General features: G+C 41.6%; 1 protein-coding gene across 10 annotated transcripts in view; it reads left to right on the forward strand.

The window, feature by feature from the left end:
- The window catches only part of LOC124065776 (neurexin-1a-like), a 237,960-nt gene that overhangs the window by 125,432 nt on the left and 99,344 nt on the right, over window positions 1-13,184 (forward strand). For 4 of the 10 annotated variants that reach the window (XM_046401517.1, XM_046401518.1, XM_046401519.1 and 1 more), the window contains exon 1: window positions 11,868-12,596. The exons of the other annotated variants lie outside the window; for them this stretch is intronic. In XM_046401517.1, the coding sequence (XP_046257473.1) occupies window positions 12,350-12,596 (247 nt within the window). In that variant the 5' untranslated portion in view covers window positions 11,868-12,349. Of the gene's footprint in view, window positions 1-11,867; window positions 12,597-13,184 lie in introns of those variants that run through there. 10 annotated transcript variants of the gene reach the window in all.

Genomic DNA, 13,184 nt, shown 5'->3' on the forward strand with positions numbered 1-13,184 from the left:
GTCATTTCACCGACAATTCTGTGTTTACATGTCTACGATGTTTTAAAAGTCACATTAGTCAAGAACAGCATGCAAAGTTTATTTGCAAATTGTAGATCTTAACACATGTTCCTAGAATTTCCTTTTCAAAATATCTGATTTGTGTTTCACTACAGTCGTGACTATCCTCCAGATTCATCATGCTGAAAAACTCCACAGAAGCGCACACACACTCACAGGAACTACAGCGGACAGTTTTGTCCCATGCCTCTGTGGTGGCATGCGAAGATTAGACCACTTAGTTTGGTTTCGATCAATACAAGGGGACACCCAGTCCAGTTGTGAGGCCAAAGGGACACGAGGCACTGGAGTAAACAGCCTGCTGTCACATGGAAGTAATGTCGTCTTTGCCCTGAATGTGGCCCTCTTTAATGCAGCTCAGTGAAACGAATCTATGAGTCTGAAAATATTTGGGTTTTTCAGTGTGTATTGAAAGCTTGGCCTAGCTTTGAACAACCATTGTGCCCCGAGATATGAGAGAAGCGGTCTTAAGAGCTTCTGTGCATTCACTTCAGTAACCTTTCCCCTAAATGTGCACACAAGCTTACAAGAATTATAACACATCCAGTGAAAATTTAACTGATCTACTGTAAGGTGGCTGAAGGCTTTTCAGACATACAATCAAATGACCAGTCCATGTTATCAGTGGAGGATTTTTTTTTTTTTTACACAGAAAATACAGAAAATCAGGAAATACAAATAAAATGCTAATTAACTTCATTTATAATTATCATTATTATTTTATCATTTATTACATTTATTTTAAGTGCACACATGCATTATGCAACCAGTACACTATAAGAATGATGGCGTATATAGTATGCTCGTATAAATGATACATCTGGTTCAACAAATCTCATGAAAAGACTAAAACTAACAATTCATTGAGCCCACTAACAAATACTGTACCATGAATCTGAAGCTTAACGTAGCTTATGTCTGTGTGCCATAAAGCTCAATTGTTGTTCATTACGTTTTAAAAAGACATCAGTGAGTCATATTGTGACACTAGGTTTATTTTGAGTCCGTCCCTCAAACACAGTTACATACGAGATCACCAACTGTGTATTTATCTGCCTCTGAAAATAGTCCTCAACAATCCACTGTTTACTGTTTGAGTAACATTTGCTAAGAAAACACAGAACTTGCTAAACCACATCTTCAGAGGGACCTAATGGACTTGAGCTTGAGTGCTACTGTTGGTCAGGAAAGGCAGAAACTATCAAGAGACAGACTAACACATTGATGGTTTTGTTGTTTATGCGATTTGGAAACTATTATTTGCTGGTATTACCAGCCTCCTCTATTGCAAAAGACAGAAACCTGTTTGAATTCAGTTTTTTTATTATGTTTTTGTTATGTCTAGATCCACTTTCACACTTATACAGTATGTGTCAATGCCTGAAGTTGTATAGTGGGACGTGGGTCTGCACTTACTTTCTCACATACTCCATAGCTCATGTTTGCTGTTTCAGATGGACACGGTGTCAGGCTCTTCGTCAAGATTTTTATCATTCCTGAGCTTTTTAAAAGAGACTTTAATGTTTTGTCTCTCTTTTTTTTCCCTATTCCTCCACCTCCACCTCCACCTAAACACCAGAGGTCACTGTCCGGCCTTCCTCATGCTGATTATGTGAAATTAAAAGGGGTTTCTGTGCCAGGAAGCAGTGGCCATATTTGGATAAAGACTGTTGGCATGGAAACCAGGTCTCCTTTCCTCCTACTGTGGATGCTGTAACATGTCTGTAACCTTGCCCAAGCAGTGAGATGGTGTAGGAATTGGTGTAGAACCGCTAATATCCTTGTGCTGGCTTTGTAAAATACTGAGTTCACATGAATTTGACTAATACACATGAAAAGCACAAAGAGATGACTTCATTGTTCATTTCACTGATGGTAAAACACAGCTGTGAGGACGCATGACACTTGCTTATTATGTGATGTAGCGTCATGCTGGCACAGTGGCATCAGTATGGGGGAGCAGCAGTGTCTTTCTCTCTGTGACTGAGCTCCCTCAGCAGTACCAACTCAGCTGGGTGGAGGTGTTCTCATGCTTTTGTCTGTTACAGGAGTTTCTGAATTATTTTTGTGTCAATGAACAGTATGTGGTCACAAAGAGTTGAGCACAAACATTATGTACATGTAGTTGTCTTCATTCTAATCTCTGCTGTAATCAGAATCTCATCTAGAGCTCATTGCAAAGCAGTGATGAGAACCTAATCTTTGAGGTGGTTTTTATTAATAGGTAGCCCGGAGGGGCATGTTGACAGGAAATAAGAAGCTGTTGTTTCTCCACAACACAACACTAATTAAAGTGTTGACTAGAAGACAGAATATCAGCTAAACTACCTTGCTGGGTGATACAGTGAGACTGCAAATATCCCCCTCTCTCCTAAAGTCACACTATTGAACATGACACCGGGGAGAAGTGTGGCAAGAATCTAAAACATTCCTAAATCAAGATTACTTGCTCCTACTTTATTTAAAAAAAAAACTTTTGATTGCTTCTGTTGATATTCTACAAGTGCTTTCACAGTCAAAAGTCATTTAATTGAAGAGAAAATGTGATTTTCAGTTCAGTGAGTCAGAAATTAAGATGCTGATGGATGCTGTAATCAAAACTTGCAGTAAGTGTTTTCCTTATAACAGAGACACAAAAATCAGTGTATTGCTTAACATTAACATAACAGCATGTGCAGCGCCACACAAAGAGAGGACAAATGAAGTTTATCTCAGGAATTAAGCATATTTCAATAAATTACTATAAATGCTAACTGGAAAAGTGTTGTATAGGTGAACCAAAGTGCTCTACTGGCTTTCTATCATTATTGCCTTAATGACAAAACTATTATGTCCTCAGCGGCCTGTAGAGCAAGTGGTAGGTGTATTAAAGAGCTCCAACTGTGACCACAGACCTGGAGTTAGTCACGCAGGTTCTGCTGCACCAACTCCTGCTGTGACATCGACATGCTGACAGTGTGCCACATGATGAGTCTGACCGAATGTTATTAATTGTGCAGTTGGAGTCTGCTAAACCCGCTAAACAGAGGGAATGCATGAAAAAAAAAATGGGTATGTGTCTTTGTATCAGGAGTGTACGCGTTGCAGCGCTGCTGTTGACTTTAATGCTTCACACAATGAACTGATGATTACCAACAAAGGCACTGCAGCAGGCTTCTTTTCCATTTCAATGAGACCTCAGTGTTTGCTCCACAGGGGGTCCTGTTGCCCAAGGATCATTTTTGCCTCACAACAGCAAAAAAAGTTACGGCTCTCATCTTTGAGCAGTACAAGGTAATTTCATCCGGCAGCACAGACTGTTGGCCAATAAAATGCATTCAAGTACACACACCACAGAAAGTACTTTACAAAACTGTCAATAATTCTTCGAATTAAAATGTATTGTTTGTTCATGCCCTCTAGAATAACTGATCAGACTCTGCTATCAGCGGGACAACATCATTTATTTGTGTTCACTGCTAAGGTTTGTTTAAGTCCAGGCACAAAAACAGTTTCTTCTTGGGAGGACAGCCTCACCATTGTGCTAATTTGCTTCATACTTCACCGGCACTGTTACGAGAAAATTGATATACTTTCTACAGTTGGGCAGTTTTACCTCAAAAAAGCTCAGGGTGATACACCATAGCAAGGTGTCTTGGTTTTTGATAAGCCTTCGAAGTGGACTTGCCTTGTATTTCATTTCCTTAATTTGCACCCTGTAGCAAGACATCCTCTTTTACACTAAGATATCCCACTGCATTGTTTTCCAGTAGTGATGCTTTTTTTTTTAGTGATACTTTTTTTGAAAGACCCTAAGATCCAAATTAGAATCAGATGTGCTTAAAAGCTAAACCTTTTCTAGCTATAAACACTGAGATACTCTACAGGACATGTATTATGCCTGCAGTATAGCCAGACAGGCGTCTGAATAAACTTGTAAAATGTTGGCATAAAATGAGAGGGCCTCTGGCTGGCGAGAGGGGTTTGCGATGCAAACTCCATCGCAAACAAACAACTGTTTAGTATGTCAGAGCATGGCTGTGTGCTCCAAGTAATATTAACAATATGCATAAAGGGTTTAAACAGCTCAAACATTCTGCTCCTTCTCCTTTACGGGGAGGTCAATAGAACTTATCCGCCTGAATTGTCCTTGAACTCCTATAACTTGAAATCCTTTCTTATCTGGAGACAGCGAGTTTGGAGAGCATACAGTGATCACAGATCACTCACTGTCTTAAACAAAGTCAGTCCCAACCGCAGAGGTGTCATAGAGTGCCATAGAGTGATTTTGAGAGAAAACCTCCTTATTAGGCTTGAAAGATACTTCAGACAGAATCTCTGGGCTGGAGGCCACCACGTCACCTGGAGCCTGGAGAACTTATGTTGATGTTGACTGTTGTATTTGCAAGTTGTTTCACTAAAGTGTAGTCAAAAATCGCTGATTACAAAAGACCTTTGCATGCATCACTTTCTGGACTTTCTGGAAGGCACCTAAAGCTTTTAGACACAAAATCCAGAAGTGGCATACAGCCAACTCTAGATCATCATTTTTTATAATTCCTTGCATTTCATTCATTGAAGCCTGCAGCGCTGGTGTACGCAGACAGCTGGAGTCATGTTGCATCACTCCTTGTGTATGTGACACACTTCACAAATATACATTGCGTGCCGTACTTTAGGCCCTTGACCATTCATATACTCAGCCTTCACTTAGACATGAATGGACATGACTGTAAGGGTCAGCACTGGTCCTGCATCACTTTCTGCTGAATGTTGTTGCACACATTCAGTGTTATCACCAAGGGAAATGCAAGCATGTCTCGTCTTCCCAACTTCTCAAGGCTCAAGCTAAGTATTTGCAGTAAATATTTTTGGTCTTAACTGTATAACAAGCTCATTTGGGGACTAAGCTTGTGCTTCCCTACCATGCCTCAGGAGCAGAACAATTTGCCTAGCACATACAAGATACAAGATACAAGATAGGTTTATTTGTCACATACACAATCATACACGGTACAATGTGCAGTGAAATTCTTTGTGTCCCTGCTACCAAAAAATAGGTAAATAAAAAATTTTAATTTAAAGAAAAAATAATAAAATTAAAATTAAATTAAAAAAAAAGTGAAAATGTGCATTATTTACATGAGTGGTATTTACATCTAGTGCATATAGTGCAGGTGGGAGTGAGATTGTCATCTTTACGTCTGTTTTAACACAACAACACAGTACTTCCTTTGAATCTTTAAGGGCTTACATTTCTAACAGAGCAGCTTTGAGTATGAACCTTGTGTTAAGTACATCTTCTTTGTCATGTGCCATACAGGTGAGAGCCACAGGAGACCATGCAACCCTCTTATTCATCTGCGAAGGTTCAGCTCATTCACCTGTTTCATGTTTCTTCAACAATTTCTTGTTACTTGAATGATTCAGAACAGAAATAGGGCTGAAAAATAGGCAGTGGTAGATACTTCAAATGTATGACACGTGTCATGTAGTTGAGGTTCATTGTGGTTTAAAGTGCACTTTGAATAATAAACACTGGAAAAGAATAGCAGCAGTAGCAGTGCTCATTGATTACATTTTTTGTGTTAACGGGATCTTTCATTATACGACCACATGTAGAAGGATCTTCACTGACCAACATATCTTTGTGTTTAAAGAGCTTTGACCATCTTTTCAAAACCATGTGAAACTGAATGTGCGTTGGTTTACTTCTCCAGAAAGAGTAGATTTGCTTTTTTCTTCTGCTGTATTCTGTAGTTTTAATTGCAGAAGAAGGGAGCATCATTCAAGAGAATGAAAGAGGCTTTTTAGAGAAGTGGAAGCACTTTGTTTCTTTTGCATTCAGAAAAAGACTTTTTTTCTTAATAAAGCTCTTTGTTAACTGGGACTCAGTTAGCTGTAGCACTGCAGAGTGGCTTGTTAACAAAGAAGCTGTGGGCTCCTGAAGGGAGACATAGCCTGTCCTTGGCCCATTCAGGATGAAGCGGTCTGAGAAGTGGACTGATCTACTTTGGATGGATTTCTTGAAAGACACACAGACAGGGGCAGACACAGTGCCCTGGTGGCCCAATGCATCTTGGGAACTGTCAGAGGAGATAGAGAGAAAGCCTCTGGAAAGCTGCTGACCTATGACCCCTATCTCTCTCACTGACAGTTAGGATTTGGTTTATGCATTTGCAGAGACATCATCATCACACATGCACACACCCACTCACTGACACGCGAAAGTACGCACATGTACGCTCACAAACAACCTTCATTTGCACTAGGTACAAGGATTTTTCACTGCTATGTCCTCTGTGCTTGATCTTAATGTGTATTTAAATGGGTTATGGAAATGAATGACTGAATGACACAGTTGTGGCATCAATTATGTGTGTGTGTGGGGGGGGGGATCCAAAGCATCCAGGAGAATCCATTCAATGAGAGGAGCAAAAGGAACCTATTGGCTATACAAATAGCTCAGTGTGTAATAGTTTGGGCCTGCTCCAGCTCCAGTGGTAATGAGAAGCAATGTGTACATGTGTGTATATCTGTGTGTATGACTGTGTGTTTACACTGAACAAGAGAACACAAAACAGTATCGTTATTTGACAATAACCATGTCACCGTGCTTTTGTGATGATAAATTGTTGTGCAAAGCAAAATCTGCATCATAGTCAATGGTTTACTGCTTCATACATAATATTCAATGTCTGCACGGTACGAGATAGTCTCACTGCACCCTCTGAAAGAAACACATCCAAATAAAAATATTGCACTGTGTAATTACGAAAATCTCACGAATCACTTTCATTATTAACAGCATCGACAGAATATTTTTTTAAATTAGGTTTTTCAGACTTCTTTTTGTAGCTCCATTGAATTAATTATAATGTCTATAATGCCATTCGAGACAAAATTAGCGTAAGGATGAATGAGAATTGATGGGGAATTTTTGTTTCTTTGTTTTGCCCTTAGTGAAAATGCAGTGCCACGTGCTGGTTTGATTTTACAGCACTAACTGTGCATTATTTCCCATTAGTGGGCTGTTTTATCAGCTTGAGTGGTGTTATTTATGTAGTCTTCACAGCTTGCATAATGAACAGTGTGTGCAGCACAAATTTCTATGCGGTGCATAAGGGTTTCTGCATTTTACATAAACCGTGACATTTGATGTTTATATAGCTGATTTTCCTCAGCTTACACTACATGCATGTATGCTCTGTTTCTTTAATTTGATAATCACTGAGTGTGTGACAGCGGCACATGCATGAGAGATGTATTCATTCAGAGAGCTAATCACTTAATGATGAGGGTAGTCATGGCCGGGTTGATAATTTAAACTTTAAGCTGCAGGGCTCTGCAGCAAGAGAGCTGGCCAGAGGTGCTGAGGGGCAGATGAATTGGAAACAAGCAAATCGATGCCGTTTTTGACTCATGGAGCACAGAGTTTACGTCACTCATTCCAGCTGATGCAGTGGAGTAATCTGACAGACAGGCACCCTGATGTAGTGTCCCCTGCTAAAGCAAACAGTATTGACACTTTAGCCTCCCTCTGTGTTGAAATACTGTACAGCGTGTGTGTTTGTATTGAGTGTTGACTCCCTGTATCTGTCTGTTCTTATCATGTCATCTCCTGATGACTAAGGCGGCACTCTGTTTCTATTCCTGTACACTTGGAGACATTAGCATCAGTGCATTGTGTGCACCTCTGTCTCTCTCTGTAGCATTTGTGGATCATGTTTGGATGAGTAATGACATGTTTGATATTCGTAGAAAACTCCTAGCTGTGTAAAGGGCTCAGTTTTAATATTGTATGTCAGTGTATGGCGGGCAGTATAGCATCAAATACCTGTGTCTTTGTCACAGTAGGAGGACACTGCATGTGATGTAGCTGTAACAACTGCCTGTCCCATTGACTGTGTCTTGTGTGCATCATAGTAGAAATCTGAATTGTGATAAGTCATGCTTGGTTGCTCTTTTGGTCCCTCACTGCTGCTTTGTATTACAGGAATAACAGAATCTGACAACCTTTCTCAGTTGATGAGATAAACATGATGTGAAGTTTAGGTTGCCTTTAATACACCGGGTTCACAATGATATATTCTCCCCCATCAGTGTACAGGATACCCACAAGAAAAAATGCTCTCGTTCGTAGGGACACATATGTTGCTGTGCGTGACACAGATGTGTCGCTTGAACAGACGACAGGTATACCCGGTTCATGCATGGCTTGGCCTGCATGCTTGATCTGCTCTGAGCCAGCAGTTGCATCTGATACACTAAACTGCATCTGATTAGAAAACAGTGTGTAAAGTGCTGTAATTCTTATATTGATCGGGTTAATTAAAATAACACATCATTAGACATATTTTCTTGTAGTGGCTACAGTAAACATCATAGTGGCTCTCGAGGAGGAGAAACATTGCTGTCAGAGTGGTTCTAAGTGCCCATCCCTCTCTAAAGGGTCTCTCCATGTGTGATTAAGTGTTGCCTGATGGCCCTTTAACTGATTTAAAGGCCTTGCTCCAGTCAGGTCAGGTACTCTTAGACCACCCATCTGCCACTCTCCTGCCATCATTCCTCCAGTCTTCCAAAAATCTTCTCATCAGTTCAGTGCACTGCAGTCACACTCTTAAGTGAGTAACAAAGACTACTCTTGTCCTTTATACTTCTTTGCTTTCCAAGGGACTATTACACCCAAAACCAGTTTCTCCTCCTCCCACTGATCACTCAGTTCAGGGAGGAAAGTCAGCCACATTGTCTTGTCACTTTTTTCCTCCCTGATGTTATTTTTTTTCCATCTTTAAAAAACAAAAAACAAATAGAAATGTAGATCCAAATGTGGAAAGCAGTGCACGCATCAGAGACTCGCACAATACTTTGGGTCTTAAGTGGAAACAAAGAAGATCTGTTTTTGGCTTTCTGTCAAGAAGACATCTCACTAACAGGAACGAGAGTCAGAACACAATGGGAAAAAAAAAACTCTTTAATGATTAAAGTTTGGTTGTGGAAGAGTATTTTCTCATTTTGTGGACAACACGCTACAATCATCTGGTTAAAGCCAACAAAATCTGTAACTGTGCTGAAATTAGATTATGCCGTGGTCCCAGGTGTTTGCTTTTGTGCAGGCAGAGGGAATTTAGTTGTGAGTGTTTTTCCTGAAGCTGTACGCATGGTCTCTGTTTTTCTTGATTCTCATACCTCAGTTAGCTCATTTATCATGGCAAATGACTGGAGCAAAGGGCAACCTGCTGAAGGCTTATTGGTTTTCTTGTAGCAGTGATCCTATAGACGCTGAAATTGATCAGGATCAAAATGATGTATCAGATCACAACTTGCCATCTTTTAATTAATTTCAAGAGCAATGTAATCATTGATGACACTTCCCAGACATAATTCCATCATTTAATCTTGTTGATTGCTTATGGTTTCATATTGTGCTGGTCATGTCAAACATAAGGTGCTGGCTTTGTGATCAAGCTACAGAACTGTTGTGCACTTTACAATTTCGCCACTTGGAGGCACAAATGAACAAGTAACTAATGATAAGCCTCATAAAGGTATCACTTTGCTGCTTATGTCATTAACTTTAGGTGCTGCATACTAACACAGCTTGTCCACTAAATACCCAATGCAAACTTAAGAAAAACACATTGTGCCCACATTACACCTGAATATAATATAATTTCACATATCAAAATCTCATTTTGTTTTTCCATGAAAGTTTGCTCTTGAGGACATAGTAAGTCAGGTTGTTGTCCTTGTCAAGCAGCCCTGACAGATTGCCTTATTAGGTGTAATTATGCAGATTGCACTGCTGATAATTATAAAAGTGTAAACACATTCAGCAAGAACATTCCTTTTCACCAGTGTAAATGAGAACAGAGTCGTGGATCCATCCTGCTGACTTTTTCGCACCAGGTGGCTGTACCAAGTTATTGAGATTCTACAAGGTGAAGACAGCACGCTTGTCTAATGCATTCAGCATCTGCTTTGTACCACACTGGATTTTTGTTACTATATAGGAACACAGTGCTAGGTATAGCAGAGAAATAAGAGGTATTCTCATCTGTCCTAATGCCAGATGGCAAATTATATTCATCTTACCGGTTGTGTTCATCCTATAACAACAAAGTGTGTGTACTGTAAAAATTGAGTCCTTGGTTCAGATGTATTTGTACTAAGTAAATGCATCAAGCGAAATTTTCATAATTAATGTTCATTTAATTGGCTCCTCAAGGCTTCTGTCATTGTCTTCATGTGAACGGTGAAGTGAGAAAGAAAATGGAGAAGGACACGTTATCCTCTGTGTCAGGCTGGCTAAGATGGCTTTCTTTGGCCATGAAATGCCTGTGTATTCCCTGTAAACCGTAAAGATCAGCTCAGCAGTGCTTACATTGTCTTTTTTTTCCCTGCAGCTTAGAACACTGCAATTCGAAGGGGAGGACATTCAATGGCTAGTGTGCAAACAGAAGCAGGCACACTGCAGCTGAGCTTTGTGCTCCCCAGTCCTGAACTCTGAACACTGAGCACACTTCCCAGCTGAACCGGATTGTGTTTATCAGTAGGGCTTTTATGTCCACATGTTCTCTACATTCCTGTAACCCGTGCTGCACACTGAGTCTGCGATTAGCATTCCCACTCTTGTGAGAAATGGTCTTTTATTAGCAGGCAAAGCAGACTTGCCCAGATTCAGCACCCTCTCTGTGGACAGTGCTCAACTGGCAGCTCTGGCACTGTGCGTGCTTTGTTTACATTATGTGTGTGTGTGTATGTGCATGTGAGTGTGTGTATGCGTGTGAGTGCATGTCTGCATGTGTGTGTGAGTGAGAGAGAGAGAGCGAGAGAGCGGGAGCAAAAGAGAGAGAGAGAAAGAGAGAGTTGCATATGTGAGCTGCAGCATCATCACTCTTCTAAAATCTTGCTAACGATAGACTGCAGTCCGGTTAAGAACCTATAGAAAACACTTCCTGGGCGATGGAGATTCAAGGATTGGGTTGGAGTGCTTGGCTTCAATTTTTTATATTCACAGGATATTATTCATTCAACTTACCAAAATTCACAGACACGGAAAGAAAGGGGAGAAGGACGAAAAGAGAGACAGGGAGTGGAATGAGAGGAGGAATCTGGAGAGATGACATGATAACAAGTAGAAACTAAAATGAATCTAGCCTGCATTTTCATTTTACTTTCTTTCTCCCTTTTACTGCTCATGAATGACCACACAGGAGAGTGGATTGAAAAAGACCGAACAGGGATAGTGGGGAGAGGCTGTGAAAGGAATCAGGGCTGGGGGACATAGCTTCAATTCCTGCTATTCTGTCTAAATAGGCTCTTCCTCTGTAATGCACTCAGGCTCCAGTGATTCGCTATGTGAATGCTGCCCATTTGCATAGCCACTCTCCCTCCTGCTTCCTGGCTGGCTGTCGAGGCTCCCCCTCCCTCTGTCCTCCTCCTCCTTCTCCTCCTCCTCCTCTCTCCCCTCATCCTCTTGCGCACATCTTCTGGAACGGCGCTGCCGATGCTGCCCGTGTGTGAGTGTGTGTGTTCCTGCCCAGGGCTGTTCTCTCAGGTACTGTCGTTGCTATCGCTTGGTCTCACTGAGAGCAGAGATCTCTAGATGGGGAACGGGTGCGCTACTTGGCACAACTTACAGGTGCAACCACACCGTCTCCCGCGCGCCGCTGCAGCTGTCCGACACATGCAGATGAGACTCGGATTTAACTATGGTCCCATTCCTCTGGACATCCTCTGAGACCACTGGAGGAGGAAAAGGAGGGAAACTCAGAATGTCAGTGGTTTTCTGAAGAGATTCACTTTACACAGGTGCTATCAGTCTCTTCTTAAGTTGGCCTTCTTTTTCTTCTTTGTCTTTTTTTTTTTTTTTTTTTTGGAATATTGTGGGGAAGATGTTTCTAATTTTGTGAGGGCTTATCAGGAGGAGAAAGAGAGAACAAGAGAGAATAAAGGAACTAGGGGAATTGGAGCAAGCTGGGATTTCTTCATTGCTGTTTGAGGCTGCCCTCATTTCTTGAGTGAATGTTTTTGATTGTTTTTGTAAAATGATTTATGACACTTCTTTACCTCCCTGGGTGCTGCTACGGATTTCCTAACTCGGCAGAGAACTGGAGAACAGCAAGAGGTCCCCCCACCCCCTCGCCACAACCGACATTTTGTGTGGTGTCCCTTTTTTTCTCTTTCTCTTTGGATCTGTGCAAGTGTCTCTGGGCATAGTGAGATTTGGCAAGGTGAGAAGTATGGGGCTCTAAGGCTCACTGAAGTTCCACCTTGATTTGAAGCCTCGCCTGGCCACTCAGGGAAGATGTTCGGAGACTGGAGGGCACAGTTTTCTCCCCTGAGGCCCGCAGCAGAGCCCCTTAACCGGAATTCAGCTTCACTCACCCACCTGGCCTTGTGGATCACTGCCCTGGCGCTAGGCTTTGTGGCTGGGTCAGAACCCGGCACTGTGGAGAATCTCCACCACATTCACCTCTCCCACGGAAACAAGCGTCACCATATTGTGCCTATTGCGATCCACAGATCACCTGCATCCCTAAGAGCAGGGCACAGTAAGTGCTTACTTGTCTCACCATTAATATATGGTCTCTGTATACAGTAACTTTTTGACCTGTTTATTTATTTACTTGATTTGACCACTGCTGTTAACTTTAAGAAACCTTCATTGATTCTTTGGTTTATGTTACAGCTGCATAAAATATTCCTCGAAGGTTCCCCTTCACAAGATATACGTATATCTCTGCAAGACACAGCAAGTTTAGCTTATGCGCATCCCCTTTTTTTCATCTCAGCAAAGTGCCCTCTGTCTCCAGATTAGCCATATCCCTATCTCCAGATGCTCCACTGTGTCCAGATTAGACGGGATTAGAACATTGTGGCGCTTCATGTTGCCCCTGGGTTTGTGGAACAGACAAAGATGTGTTGCCTCCAGCTCCACAGGGCGTCAAGCCGCTCCTGGCCCCTGCCCAGCGCAGAGTGGAGATGAGGCCTCTTTACCCTGTGTGGCAAGAAGGTTCATGACGTAGGCATTAATAGTGAGGGAGAACAAGGAAATGAGGAAAATTCTCAACTATGGGAAATTATATAACCTCACCCCAAGTATTGATGATAGACTGCAGTATGCTCATCTCAGTACAGTA

The sequence above is a fragment of the Scatophagus argus genome, chromosome 10 (genome assembly GCF_020382885.2).
Source record: "Scatophagus argus isolate fScaArg1 chromosome 10, fScaArg1.pri, whole genome shotgun sequence".
NCBI classification, from domain to species: domain Eukaryota; kingdom Metazoa; phylum Chordata; class Actinopteri; family Scatophagidae; genus Scatophagus; species Scatophagus argus.